The sequence below is a fragment of the Cimex lectularius genome, unplaced genomic scaffold, assembly GCF_000648675.2.
Source record: "Cimex lectularius strain Harlan isolate CLEC.00 unplaced genomic scaffold, Clec_2.1 scaffold48, whole genome shotgun sequence".
Classification (NCBI taxonomy): domain Eukaryota; kingdom Metazoa; phylum Arthropoda; class Insecta; order Hemiptera; family Cimicidae; genus Cimex; species Cimex lectularius.
This window is the reverse complement of record NW_019392708.1, coordinates 1150176-1165127: the sequence shown is the minus strand read 5'-3', so window position 1 is coordinate 1165127 and position 14952 is coordinate 1150176. Positions and strand designations below refer to the sequence as shown.

The 14952-nt window shown below is 33.1% G+C and overlaps 1 protein-coding gene across 1 annotated transcript; it reads left to right on the top strand.

Annotated features, from left to right (window-relative positions):
- Nucleotides 1-2157: 2157 nt before the first annotated feature.
- Nucleotides 2158-9944, top strand: LOC106672948 (mortality factor 4-like protein 1). The gene is made up of 10 exons (XM_014404799.2): nucleotides 2158-2485; nucleotides 2543-2657; nucleotides 5613-5708; nucleotides 5769-5961; nucleotides 6045-6143; nucleotides 6214-6311; nucleotides 7288-7390; nucleotides 7459-7531; nucleotides 7593-7677; nucleotides 8775-9944. The coding sequence occupies exons 1-10, from the start codon at nucleotides 2173-2175 to the stop codon at nucleotides 8854-8856; spliced, it is 1257 nt and encodes a 418-aa protein (XP_014260285.2). The 5' UTR covers nucleotides 2158-2172; the 3' UTR covers nucleotides 8857-9944.
- Nucleotides 9945-14952: the final 5008 nt, after the last annotated feature.

Sequence of the window (14952 nt, the reverse complement as noted above, 5' to 3'; positions counted from 1 at the left end):
TTGCTTGCATTTTGTTTTACAAAATAAGCATTTACAATTAATACCAACATTTAATTGTTATTTATTCAATTTACCGATTCTGCACTTTTGGGCAAAACTGGAAAAATCAAATGAAATAAGTGCATATTCCAGTAAGCTTTTAGTGTGACAGACTGAATATAATTATTATTTTTTATTTATTTATTAATTTATTTTTTGATTTGTTTTGGAACATTCAGCAAGAGTATGGACCTGTGAAATATCAAATTCCATTTTTTTACACGACAAGAAATTCAGAATCATAAAGCAATAGATAAATAACAAGTAACGAGAGAAATAAATATTAATCAACCACAATAAGAACTAAAGTATATAATTATTAAGTCAAGAAGATATAGTGGTTTTTAATACAACTTGCCTTATCTCATTTTACCCAACAAGCAGATCAAAGGGATACATAACATGAATAGCCCAAGTGGTGGTACAATAAGTTGGCAAGTGCCATAAATTTAAGTTAAAAACTAGATAAGTGTTGGTGCATAATGTAATAAGTACCAAAAAATCATAATTAAGTAAATTATAGAACTTATTTACTAGGACAATTACATTCAATCTGACTAAACTTTTTTCCTAAGTTTTACTTAATTCCAATGATGGTTTAGTTATTAAACACAAACGGTTTCAGAATTGTGATCTATTCGTGAGTTAGCGCCTATACACAAACAAAGATTTCTTACATTTTTAGACAAACATGGTTATCATTGTTTCTTTACTACTTACAGTGGTTAAAACAGTGATCAGCTTATTTTAAAATAAGCTATTATAAAATATTAATGACTGAAGACCACTGTTTTAACCACTGTTAGTAAAGAAAATGATAACGATGTTTATCTAAAAATGTAAGAAATCTTTGTTCTGTGTATAGGCACTAACTCATCTGAGGAAGGATTACAATAAATTTGAAATGTTGTGGATTGAAAAAAGCTGGTAGTTGTGTTTTGAGATGACCTATTATCCCACCTTCGAGAAGGAAAAATCAGAAGTTAAACTGTTCAGGTCGAAATAAAAAACATCGATAAGATAAATGCTCGCAAATTAAACAATTTACAACAAATTTTCTCAACAGCTTCTCTTGTTTCTTACTACTGTTACTTTACTTAACTTCTACCTCTGTTAAAAAAAAGGGAAATAGTAAAATTAAAACATTATTACAATGAGGCCCTGGAGAACTATATGAAGAGGTTATCAAGGGTATCATCCCCATCCCTCAGGGTTTCATCCTGGGCCCTCTGTTGTTTTCATAAATGACATCTCAACTACTCTTTTCAAAATACCATCTTTTTGCTGATGACTTTCTAAGTTGATTAATTCAATATATCTAAACAATTTCTTATTTCCATTTCAATTTGGGAAAATAATAATTTGATTAATATTAATGCATTAAAATCACAAGTTATCATTGTTTCTTTACTACTTACAGTGGTACGTAGGGTATTTAGGTATTTAAATAACTTTTGTTATTTAAAAAAAAGTTTGGAAATTTATTGTTTTCTCACTATTTTGATTGGAAAATTGATTGGAAATTCCCTTCAGATATTAAATGAAGAATCTTGGCTTGCAATCTCAATTGGAAAACTTAAGTCAGTCATATTTGCTGCAATTTTGTATAAGTTTTTGATTGTTGGTTGTTTAAAATTATTGCCTTGCATATTATGGCCTGTTAAGTAAATAATAAATACAGTTAGGTTAAATACAATATGGTTCTCTTTATTCCCTAAACTAACTTTCTTATCTTCCACCTTGTTATTATCTGATAATTATTTAATTAATTTATTAACAATCGTTTGTTAATTATTCATAAGCGCTTTTACAATTTAACTCACCTAAATATTGTAATCAACAATCATTTAATAATACAATTTCATTATTACTAACGATTTTATTGCAAATAAAATTAATTTATGAGGTAAATTGTGTTTAGTATGTACACATTAAGTATCTACATTTTAAATTTTATATAAGTTTTTGATTGTTGGTTGTTTAAAATTATTGCCTCGCATGTTATGGCCTGTTAAGTAAATAATAAATACAGTTAGAAGATTAGATGGTTTGTATAAAAGCCACATAAAAGGAATTTTATGTAAAAGTCTCGATCAAAAATTAATCTTTTGAATTAAAAGCAATTTTCATCTTATGATACTCATAGCCAGGCAATCAATTGACGTTTTAGGTTCATGCTTTCCTGGAAATATTTTTAAAAAGTCCGCTCTTACAGAGTTACAGAAATTCTATAGTTCAGCTACAGAGCACTCACTTGTCGTGTGCAGATATGATGTATTTCGTATCGATTTGTTTATTGTTGTAGTATCAGGAGTCAGGACAAGGTGTTCATTGTTATGCACAAAAGTGCTATTATTACAAGTAATACCTGCGATGGTAAACAGCAACAAATCTCTCAGAGAAGTGCAGGAAAACAAGAAGCCACCCAGATTTAAGTTTAAAGAAGGTCACTTGACTCAGCTTATAAGTAAAATATTTTATTACTATTATTATTGTTTTTCAGGCGAGAGAGTACTTTGTTTTCACGGCCCTTTGATTTATGAAGCGAAGTGCCTACAAACGAGGATTGAAGATAAAGAAATCCAGTATTTAATACATTATGCTGGTTGGAATAAAAGGCAAGATTATTTGTAAATTGCTTTAAACAAAAATTTATTTTAACCACTGTCTTGACTCATTGTCTGTAGTATAGTAGTCGTTCTGGCATTGTTCAGCAAATTGTTTAATAAGTAATAGTTAATTTGAAAGAAAACAGTCGGCTTGAAGTGAACGTACTATTCATTCAGCTGAATGTTCTAGCTATAGTTCTATTTATTTAGTTAACTAGAAAATTGTTCAGAAGTCTATGAAACTTAAGGCAAAAATGCAGTATAACTGAGAAAACAGGGGAATTCAAAGATTGGTCAGGATTATCATCTCGATAGTATTATAGATATCTTTTTAAACCCCAGTGGTTGTGTGGTTAGGGCATCCGACTCGAATTTGGTATGCTATTGGTTCTGAGTTTGAATCCCAGCATGGGCGTTTATTGCTTTAATTATCCCTCCTCTACTATGGTGGTTTTAGATCACTCATACAATACTGTTGGGTCGGATCTGACCCTCCCCCCCATATTTTAGAACCCTTTTTTCCCCCAAAAACGCTTTGAACGCGTAGAAAATGGATACTAACATTTTTATAAAGGAAGAAAATATATATATATATATATTATGCAGGGCGGGCGAACAGTACCCGAGGGGTTAAAAGCATAGGTAGGCCCGTACCCCATCCCTAAAAGGTCACAAACCCCAAGATTTTGGACCATTTATCTTGGGGAGTGTTTTGGTTATGTCCTCTCCTTCGAAAGTTTCAAATCTTTCCCTAGCATACCTATCACATTCTGCAAGGTAGTGCCAAGCTGTTTCTTCCTTTGTTTCACAGAAGCGGCAAAAGGAAGATTTAAACCAACCTTAAATTAAAGGAAGAAGATAACAAAATTAACAGCATTTCAGTCAAATATAATTTTTATTTACAGATTAAAATCGGTTCTGTAACCTTAGGTCTGGTAAATCAGTTTTACAATTTCAGACACAAAAAATATCACAATTCTGTTAAAAAATACACAATTTGAACGTTAGATAAAAATATAAAAAATTAACATGAAATGACAAGAAAATTATCACAACCATCACAAAATTTCTAAATCATAATCACAAACTTTCTACATCGTAGGTCGAGGAACATTCGGGGCAAATCAAAACTTTGTTTCCCACACATCGATTTTTCACAGTATGCACAATATGAGTTTCCTGTCCTGCCGATGACGCAGAAGTCGCACCGTCTCCTTTTTTTGGTCGTACTAATGTATCCTGTCTTTTTAGCTTCTTGCCTAGCTGTTCATGTATCATCGCTCTTAGATTCCTCGGAAGACGTTCGTTAGAGAATCTTTTCTCCATCTAAGGCATAGCCAATGCAATGACTAAATTTTTGAGAATCGTTGACTGTATCGTGTTAGGGTATGGCTAAAATGCAAAACGGGTTAAATAATAAAAATTATTAGAGCATAAGTTATACTAAGGTGGGGTCAAATCTGACCTACACATTTCTACTATAGTTCGGTCTGATCCGACCAAAGGGGGGATAAGTGAAGAACGGTACATACTTTATCGATGTGATTGAGCCAACAGCTTCCGCACAACAGAGGAGGAGGTGCCCATGGGTGACAGATTGACGCACACTATATGTTGGCCGAGGCATGTCATAAAAATTTCACCTGGGTCGGATCCGACCCTCCATAATAGAGGAGGGTTAATATTACCATCTTATTTGGAGATCATGAGATGTGGTCTGGTGTGACATAGATTTTATGAAAATATTTTCTTTATCGAGCCAATGTTTTGATATTTATTGAGATCATCTTCAAGGCCTGGGATTTATAAACATTGTTTAAATTATACCAATACATGTAGGATTTGAAAAAAATGAATTTGTATCTGTATAATTTAAAATATGTTTATAAATTCCAGGCCCTGAAGATGATCTCAATAAAGATCGAAACGTTGGCACGATAAAGAAAATGTTTTTCTAAAACCTACGTCACACCAGACCACATCTCAAGATCTCTAAATAATTATTATCTAAGTCACTAAACACCACACATTACCATCTTAAGCGGAAAAATCTAGGATGATAAATTTATGTCAAGTAGAGCTTAGTTTGTAGATCGACACACATTATCCTTCTCACAGATTTATTTTAAGAGAGGGGCTGTAGTGAATTTGAATCCAAAAATTGTAATAGTCTGTTCCTTGTTTTTCATACAAAGCTGAAAACAATCGGAATTATTGCCTACAGTCTGATACTTTGCCATTAAGGAGAATAGGCCGTGATTAGGCTGGGATGATCAAAATTTATACAGAAATGTAATTGTAACTATATTTTGGTCTGATACAATTCAGTGTTTCAATCTTTAGTAAAGTAACACTGTGATGTTTCTATGAGCAGCCTATTGTAACCGAATAATTTCATAGATAGAGTTTTAGGTAAACAAATAAATAAATAAAAAATAAATAAATTCTTTCTTTCAAATTGGTCCTTTTTTCATAATAGGGGATAATACGGAAATGCTCCCTCGCTTGCTTTATGTTTTCCGTTAAAAAGCCATGAAAACAGCAAGAAAATATTTTTAATTATTAATTTTTAGTCAATAATTTGAATATTTGAAGATTGTGAGATGCTGCCTGATATGAATGATAATGATTATTCGAAGATCGTGAGATGCAGTCAGATGTGATGTAGGTTTTAGAAAAACTTTTTCTTTATCATGCCAACGACACGCGAGAATGGCATAATTACGCAGAAAACAAACACTTTCAGCCCTGAAGATTATCTCAATAAAGATAGAAACGTTGGCACGATAAAGAAAATGTTTTTCTAAAACCTTCATCACATCTGACTGCATCTCACGATCTTCGAATAATCATTATACAAACTAATTTTAATACCTTACTTATTAGAAATGAAAGTTCATAAATATTTCTAAAGTAATTTGAAAATGGTTTACAAATCTAAAACAGTACTGGTTTGTATTTTAGCTGGGATGAATGGGTAGCTGAGTACAGGGTACTTAAATACAATGAAAATAATGTTCAAAAGCAGAAGGCACTACACAAGGCTCACAAACTCGAGCCGTAAGTTTCATAATAACAGTCCACTTCTAGGGCTACGGAATAATTAATCGAATGACTTAGGAAGGGCAAAGGGAAGAAAAGGGTACGAAGTAAGGATGATTCTGGTAAGGAAGGCGATGCCGATGATAGCAGGAGCTCCACACCCATCAGATTCACCGGTCGTTGGAGCGGATCCGGTAACTCTTCATCACCTGAGTCGGCCAGTGACAGCCCCAAAAAGAAAATGTCAAAAGTCGACCCTACAATTGAAACTGTATGTAGTGTAACATTAGCCAAAGCAAATTAATTTACATTCTTCGCTATGGGTTGAAAATTTAACCAAGTTATTTTTCTCAGGAGGCACAGTTTTCATCCCGCCTTGAAATTAAAATCAAACTACCAGATGAACTAAAACCTTTACTAGTTGATGACTGGGAGAACATTCTTGCAACCAGGGTGTTTGTTTTTTCTTTTTCTTTTTTTAATTAAAAAGGAAATATAATTGATCAATATTTGTCTTGTTCAGTTGGTGAAATTACCAGCCAAAATCACCGTAGACAAAGTGTTGGAAGATTACCTCAAAGCCATGTCGGCTGTTAAAAACTACATCAACCCAGCTCAAAAGTCAGTAAATTATTAATATTTTTAAAATCTACCTTTATGAACCATTTTCATGTTAAAAAAGTGTTATTTTTCATATGGTATTGCATGCGTTAACCACTACTGTGTATATTTTTTTTCTCTCTTCATTAAAGTATAGTAAAAAAAACTTAGTAGTTGTATGTGTCAGCCTGTGAGTTAGTGGACACATTTTGAACCAGTATTGGGTTGCTTATTGATTCCGCCTACACTAGCGGATTTTTATGTTTCCAAATGTGTTTTGACTTTGTGCCATCTTTAGGGAGGAACTGTTAGACGGACCCAGTAAGTGACTCAGTGCTGATTTAACAAATAACTCTATAACGAGTTTATAGTTTGCACAAAATGAGAAAATTACTATCTTCACTGTATTCCAAAATTCTACATTTATGTTACTGCTGTTATTTGAAATAATATAATAGTATTTATATCTGTATAAGTTAAACTGTCAAAACTAAAATGTGTAAATAGCATGTAATACTAAAAATACTTTCATGCATGATGAAACACATGATCTACTTGATTTGGGTTTTATATATTAATTTGGTAATTGCCTGCCCTTGTTTGGTTGTACTGTCTGACATTTGCTATCTTCCACTTTTGCCATTTATTCTTCTACTTTTGTTTTCTGTAAAATCAAATTTTTAAATTTAAACAGCGAACTCAATTATCAGGTAGCAAAAGAAAACCATAGCATTTATCAATAATTCAATTTTTTCCCTCTTGTGCTTTGAAGCAATGTTTATTTATTTATTTTTTTAATGGCCGGCTACCGACAGTGAAGTCCAACCACCAATTCACTGTAAAGGCCGGGGGTGCAATAGAATTTTAAAATTAAAAAAAAAAAAGAACCAAAAAACCTGCATTTATATAAAAATAAATCCTCAGCATGATATTAAGCTGTGCCTTATTAGCATTTTGAAGATATTGCTGTTTTGTACATATTTTTTCTTTTCTTAAGGGAGACTGTAAGGCAGGAGGTGGTTCGTGGAATCAAAGATTATTTCAATGCTATGCTTGGTTCTCAGCTTTTATACGAGATAGAACGGAAACAGTTTAATGAAGTAAACAAATTTATTATTAAACTCGCTGGTAATTTGTACTTTCTTCAATTCATTTTTGTAAATTCTAGGTAATGAAGGAACAGTCAAGCAACACACAACCCAGTGCTGTCTATGGACCTATTCATCTCTTAAGGTTTTTCGGTTAGTATTGAATATTGTTAAGCTTCAATTAATAAATTATTTGGAGTTATCCTGTTTTCAGTTAAATTGGGACAAGCATTAATATATACAAAGTTGGATGAGAAAGGAGTCCAATTTCTTTTAACTCATCTTAATGAGTTTTTAAGGTATTTCTAATTTACATTTTATATTTTGATCCCAAAACTCACCCTATGTCCTTCCTGCCTTAGGCAACCATTGAAAAACTTCTCAATAGCTAAAACAGTTAACAACCTACTTAACCATCAGTGTAATTTCTGCTCATTTCACTACTCTTAGAAGTGCATCACATTGTAGGCACCATATCATCCTCTCTTGAACAGAAACAGTATTGCTCAGGTGTTTTTTCGATGTGGTTCAAGTGGGAATTCAAGGTTTTTTTTTCTTATAATATAACTGTAATTACTTAAACCCTATCTGTCAGACCAATACAGCCACCAATATTTCTCAGGGAGACTCCCTTTTCTCCTTATACAGTGGAAATTCGTTTATCCGGACTTGAAGGAACTGTGACCTGTCTGGCTGTCTGGATGACTGAAAGTCCGGTTAATCCGAAAATTTAAGATTTTATTAGGATCATGTTATAAAACAGAGCTTAAAAAAAAAATATTGTACACTTTTATTTATATATCTACATTTAAAATAATAGATAGTATTGACTTTTGTTTAAGTCTGAACACACATTTTGCGAAAAATTTATACATAAAACAATACCCAATAAAAATATATATAAAAAAAAAACCTTTTCGATGGAAGCCAATATACGAATAAGACAGCAATTTCTAGTCTTTTAATATAGGATACACTTTTTGTATTATTTTTTAACAAAAATGTGACTATCGACCTCTCTGATCGTGTGACTAGTGGAAGGGCGATTTGGCGGCCTTTATGAATTTCGAACAATGAATTAAAGGTCCCATAGTTGACTTATGAATTTTTTAAAATTAATATACATACCTTGAGAATTATGAAAAATTTATGAATAATTAGCAAGCGGGTCCAGATAATGCGGAAGTCTGGATAATTGGGGTCCGGATAAATGGGTTTCCACTGTATTCCCATTCTAGCGTGTTTCCCCAGAACAACATCCTAGGGCCCTTACTGTTCACAACATACACAGCAGACATTCCTGTCCTCTCTAACAGTAGTCACTCCATTCCTGATGGCATTAATCCTTTATTTCATATATTAATTATTTTGATTTAAATGCATTATTTGCTCACAGGTTCGTATTAAAGAATGCCCAGTCATATTTTAGCCTACAAGATTACGGTCCTCCCAAAGCAGATGTGCCACAACAGCATTAATTTTTTCAAGTTTTATTTAGATGTCATGTACATAGGTTAAATTATAAAGTATGATTGTTGAGTTTTGATCAGTTAGTAGTGGTTCCTTTTTAATGTAGAATTATTCAATGGCATATAAAATTCTACTACTATATTACTATTATTATTTTAATTTATAGCAGTTTTAAATTTTAAAAATAAACCCTGATTTTAGTGAACAGTGAAAATGTGGTTAGTTTTTACCCTCTCGTACCATAAATAAATGGAATTTCAAAAATTGAAACAAGCAATAAGCATTAACTAAAATGTTTATATAATCCAAAGTATAAATCATTACTTTAATTAAAGCAAATTATTAACTTGTATAACATTTTTGAAATGTGTGCACTTTTTATCTAGCTTTCTTGTCTAAATGTGATCTCATTTAACCAACATGAAGATCTTTTTTTAAAAAATGGTTCTAGTTACAGATTGGTTGTTTACAACGATTCAGATTTTGAGCACTAAACGCTCATCATGAGGTTGAAGTAGTCTCTTGACATTAATTGTATGAGTCTATCTCTTACAATTTATTTCAGGGGACGTGCTTGTAATTCTTCAACCTCATGATGAGAATTTAATTCGCAAAATCCAGATCATTCTAAATAACAAATCTATGAATAGAACCATCATTTACAAAAAGTCAATGTACATAATCACCCCACCATCTTCATTTCTATTAACATGATAACTTGTTTTTTAGATGTCTTGTTTGAAACATTTTTGATAAATTTATGAAGAGAATGTGTGAAAATACGAGATATTTGCTTACAGTTTAGATTTGTTTTCTTTTGTATTATGTTGATTTTTAAAAAATCATTTATAAATAAAAACCTGTATTTTTATTTATTGTATTTTTATTTTTGAAAAGAAGTTCAAACTTCCGGTTCTAAACCATGTAAATTTTTGAGCCGACTAGTTTTTCGTTTTTCCAAACTGTTATAGTATATTTTCTCATATAATAAAACAATATTTTTGATAAATCTACATTGTGTTGTTTAACTGTTTGTAATTTACAAAAGGAAAATTTTACTTGTTATAAAATTTGTAAAAGCCCTATTTGTTTGTACTTTTAATGAATTAAATGTAAAGAATATGTCTCGCTCATTTTATTTACTATTCCTTGCTTTATTAAATCACAGCTATGATTCTATTTTAGTCTGTTTTATATTTTGGCACAGATCTTGGCGATGGTAGATCATTGGAGGTTCTTCTGCTGACAACTTTTCTATGGGTCCCAGTCCGATGAAAGTTCAATGAGGTCACTTATTGGCCCAGAACCATTTTGTTGCATAATATACTGCCAAAAACGAGGATCCGTTAGACAATGGACTAAAAACAGTCCCTCAGGATAGAGGCATGCGAAAATGTTAGTACTACAGAACTACTAAATTGAGGGCATGATTAGGACTAGAAGCCTAGTTGCATTGCTACTGGGCACTGCCGAATTTGAAGGCATATTTATAGAATCAGAGTGGTAGAAACAAGCCTGTTTAGGTATTTCTAGGAAGAAGAAGAGACACCGGAACATATTACTCTCTAAGTGCCAATGTAGGCTTTGATTCCTAGATCTGGGAGAGGAAAAGTTCGGGCTTCAGTAAAGAGGTAGTAAAGCGGCATATTCCTTTTCCATTCTTTTTTTTGTTTGTTTGATATAAAAAATATTTCATAATTGAATCATATAAAATGTAAAAACTAACTAAACAATTATTATAAGTAAAAGAAGAGTAATTTTTGTCACACAAAAGGGCTTACGTCCAAATACAGAACTGTTTTAGCTAATTAGGTTAGTTGTATATGTGTAAAAGGCGATGGAGGAATATCGAGTATCATGTAGACCCTAACTGGGTGAATGGTATGTAGATAGGAGTGAATGAATTAACGTGAATGGATTTGGATCTGCATGGGTTGGGTGCAGAATTGACCTAGCTGTTGACAGCAACCCCCCCACCTTGGAGGCTGGACGGATAAGATAGGTCTGCCCCCAGGGTGGGTGATTCTGGGGAATTGTCGGTGGATTACGAGAAGCGAATAGGCTCAACTTGACGTATGTACGTCCATATGTGGATTTGATTCTATATAAATCTAAACCCAAAAGAACCATTTTATAAGACTTTTTCATGAATAAAGCTAAAAGGGTTATGTTGGAATTTGAACTCTATCGATCCAGACCAGATATCCTACGGTCACTCTCCATGTCCCTGAAATTTGTATTCTATTAATAAAAATAAAGCATTTTTTTCGCTATTTTTCACTGTCCGTTTTGCTTCTGTTCAGTTACCATCGTCAAACTGATTTCATTCCGAACTAATTCCCTTCTCGTTATTTTACTGCCTCCTTTTAGATTAAAAACTTTAAATTGTTTTATCCTCCTACTTTTACGGCTCCCTATTTGCCTACAATCCCTAGGCTTCAAATCGCTTCCAATTTCATTGCTTCTTTCAAATAGTTTTTTTCAATTTCCTGAGAGAAATTTCCTATCGTTTTATTTGTGCAAGTAAGTGATCAAAATCGGTAACAAAGTAGCGCGAGTGCCGCGTCAAGGACCGTTCTTCAGCCGTCACGTCGCAACGGGTTTGGACGGAGCCCTGAAGGGAGGACAAGCTTGGATAAATTTCCATTTTCTCTTTTACTTTTTTGGTCAAAATATAAATTGGCATTTGTCCCAGCAGCAGTTTCTGTCCGGCTGTGGTTACGAGCAGGGTACGATGCGGCCAAGAGTAAGTCCGTTTTTATTTTATTGATTATTTTTTCCTCTATTTCTATACTTATTCTATTGAGACCGACGCTGGCTAAAGATTAATAAATCGCATTTCCACAAAATGATATTCCATAAGACAGGCGTTTGGATAATTCTTCCAAAAAAATGTTAGGGAATTTGTAGGGCAATTAGCAACAAACCTCACAGGTTTAACAACGTTCAGGAAGTTAATGTTGGTAATAATTTCCAGCATCTAGGTGGGTGCTGTGTAAAAACGACCACTGGTTATTACCAAACTTCAAACTCTTAAACGGTTTAACCCTTCTTTTTATTACCTATTTTCGTTTTAGCTTAAACTGTCAGATTAATGGAAAAAGGACAAGTAGTGGATTGGACATTCGATCATTTAAGTTTATGTTCCCTGCATACTCTGAAATGTTGCAATTATAGCATTAAATTAAAATGTAAATCCCTGCTTCTGAATATTATATTTATATTAAAAAATCAGGGATAAGGCCAGTTTGAAAAAAAAGAAAAATTCTCATTTCCATCTCCAGGAATATACACTGACATACACACATTGTCCAAAATCCACACATTGTTAACTTGATTTGAATATATTTTTACATATTAATCAACGTTTCACGTTTTTTAAAAAAATAAGTCTGTCTAAAAAAGTTTAAAAAAAGTAAATTTCGAAAGAAAAGTAAAACAAAAAAAAAAAAAACGGACAGATAAATTTTGTTTTAGATTTTTACTTAACGTTTCAATATCGCATATTTCCTCCTCTTGCCTTAATTACATCTCCAAGACGCCTCAGCATACTTTCTATCAGTCTGGAAATGCCTCTTTGATGAAGGTTAGCCGATTCTTCACGAAAAGTCTTTTCAAGACCGTGCAGCGTATCAGGAAGTGATGGACGTGCTTTTATTCGTCTTTTGAAGGTGTCCCATAAATGTTCGATGGGGTTCAAGTCTGGAGAACGGGCTGCCCAGGTTAAGACCCTGATGTTATGCGGTCGAAGGTACGTTTGTACTATGCAGGCGACATGTGGACGAGCATTATCGTGCATTAGAATAGAATTGTCGCTGATTTCATCGAGGATAGGCAACCCATGGCTCTGGGAAAAATTACAGGATTCGTCCTTTCTCCGTCCTCTTACGGGGCGAACAGCCAATCCATGCTGATTTAATTTTCTTCGAGCAGTGCTTTCAGAAATTTGGACCCCTCGAACTTCCTGGAGCTGTTGAATCGTTTGAACAACAGTAAGGTGCTGGTTTCGCAAAATTCTCAAAGTCAAAAAAGGTCATCCTGTGGTTCTGTTACCCTAGGGCGTACAGAACCGGGCCTTCTTTGATAAAGCCCAGTTTCTCGAAGACGTCTAACGAAGTCTCGCAGTGTTTCGTAGGGAACTCTGGTCACAATAGCCGCATACCTGATGGAACATCCATCATTAATAAGTGCCACACCCCGCGCAGCATCCTCAGCACTAAGTGGCATGTTTAAGTTTAAAAATTGAAATTAAGAAAACAAAGATGAAAAATGAACAGTTTATTGTTTCAGAATTCAAATGAGACTGAATAAACATTTTAAATTCCGTAAAAAGTACACATGATACTATTTTTCCGACAACGAAGCTAAAATTATTTTCAAAACCATTGAAGAGTTGTCATATAATTATGTCATTCTTTATTTTAATTTTAATCTTTAGCATTTTTCATAGTAATTTTTCATGTAATAAAACTTTTGTCATCACTACATAATTATCCTCTCCCTTGGCTTTAAATCTTGATTTTTCCCTTTTTGTTATTATTTTTAATAGCCCTTGGCATAGGGAAGGTTTATAACACGGAATCAGTTAAGGAGTAAGAAAAGCCGCAACGAAATTAAGCGTGAAAATGAAACGTTATTTTTTGTTCTGAGGAGATCATTCAGTTGTAGGTAAAGATCATTTAACTTTAACCTTAAACTAACTTAAACTTTGAAAGTCCAAATTTCTTGAGCTCTGGGGCCAAACTTGCTCAGACTGGACAACCCGGACCCCGTGATTTTCTCATCATACAACGGTCTTTAGGGGCTTTTGTCTATCATACTCCATTACGAAAAATATCCATGAAAATAGAATGTGCCGATTCAACCAAAACGTATCGCATAGCGCAGTTTTTGTGAAATTCGTAAATCTCGAGGAAGCTTTGACACAGTGTGTTTTCGAAATTCCTCAAAGATCTTGTTAGTTAAAATGCTTAAATTTTATAAGTGTATGTCAGTGAACGGCAAGTGTTAGATAAAGGCTCAGGAGATGACTCATTCTTTTGACTAACACAAATGTTAAAAACACGAGCATAAACTATCGGGTTGTCCGGAAAATAATGCAGGATTTTAAGTTTTCATTAAAAAAAATCTATATAAAATATTCTGTTTACGTTTACAGGATTANATTATTTTGATTAAAGAACATTGCTTTAAAGTAACTAGTTTCTTTTTTTTTGTTTAATACCAAAATCCTGCATTATTTTCCGGACAACCCAATATATGATGAAAAATGAATAAGAATCAGAGAAAATTGATCATTGTCCTTTGTTTTTCGAGAAGGAAATTAAAAATAGTATCTTTTCGACGGAATGAGTTAGACAATTAACATCAGACAGTCTATTGTTTATAAAATAAAAAATAGCATATAATCTCCCAAGGTTATGTTTTGAGAGGCTTAGAAAATAATCAATAAGAATTACAAATACTTAGAAATATTTTTTTGTAGTCCGGGAGAGTCTGCTGCAGTTTATAACACCAAATTTTAGGAAGAAACAGGAAAATAAAGGAACAAGTTTTTAAAAATACATTGTGTTGTCCGGAAAATAATGGAGGTTTTCATGTTTTTCTTTCAATTACCCCTCTATATAATATGCTGTTTACGTTTGATGGATTATTTTTTGTAACGTCAACAATTTTTAATCCTCTTCCAAAGAAAATGGTTTGTTTACCTCAGAAGCATTTCGTTACTTGGGAATAATTCAGTCTTTACGCGTGTTTTTCGCCTAATTTCGTTTTATGACTTTAAAATCGGCCGGAACGGTGCCCAAACGGCCAAAACATTAATTATATCTGGGGCGATAGCAATGTGCGTGAGAACACCGATCAGAGATGTTTTTAAAAATTGCGAGAAGGAGACTTTAGCCTTGAAGTTAAAGAAGTTCGTGACGTTCTGCGAGATTTGTTTGAAGAAAATCCCATAACAATTGTTCGAGTTCTTGAAGATTGAATGGACCGTCGCTGACTAGCAATTGGAAAGGAAAAAGCTTGAAAGTTGGGTTCTTTATTCATTAAACGACCGCCAAAAAAATCATCGCCACACTTCTTTGCCGAAACAGAAACTCACC

Bases quoted from the DNA above. Each gene is read 5' to 3' on its own strand.
- LOC106672948 (XM_014404799.2), top strand. From the start codon at position 2,173: ATGATACTCATAGCCAGGCAATCAATTGACGTTTTAGGTTCATGCTTT. The intron at 2,658-5,612 runs GCAAGATTATTT...TTTGTATTTTAG, and splicing joins TATGCTGGTTGGAATAAAAG to CTGGGATGAATGGGTAGCTG. The intron at 7,391-7,458 runs GTAAACAAATTT...TGTAAATTCTAG, and splicing joins AACGGAAACAGTTTAATGAA to GTAATGAAGGAACAGTCAAG.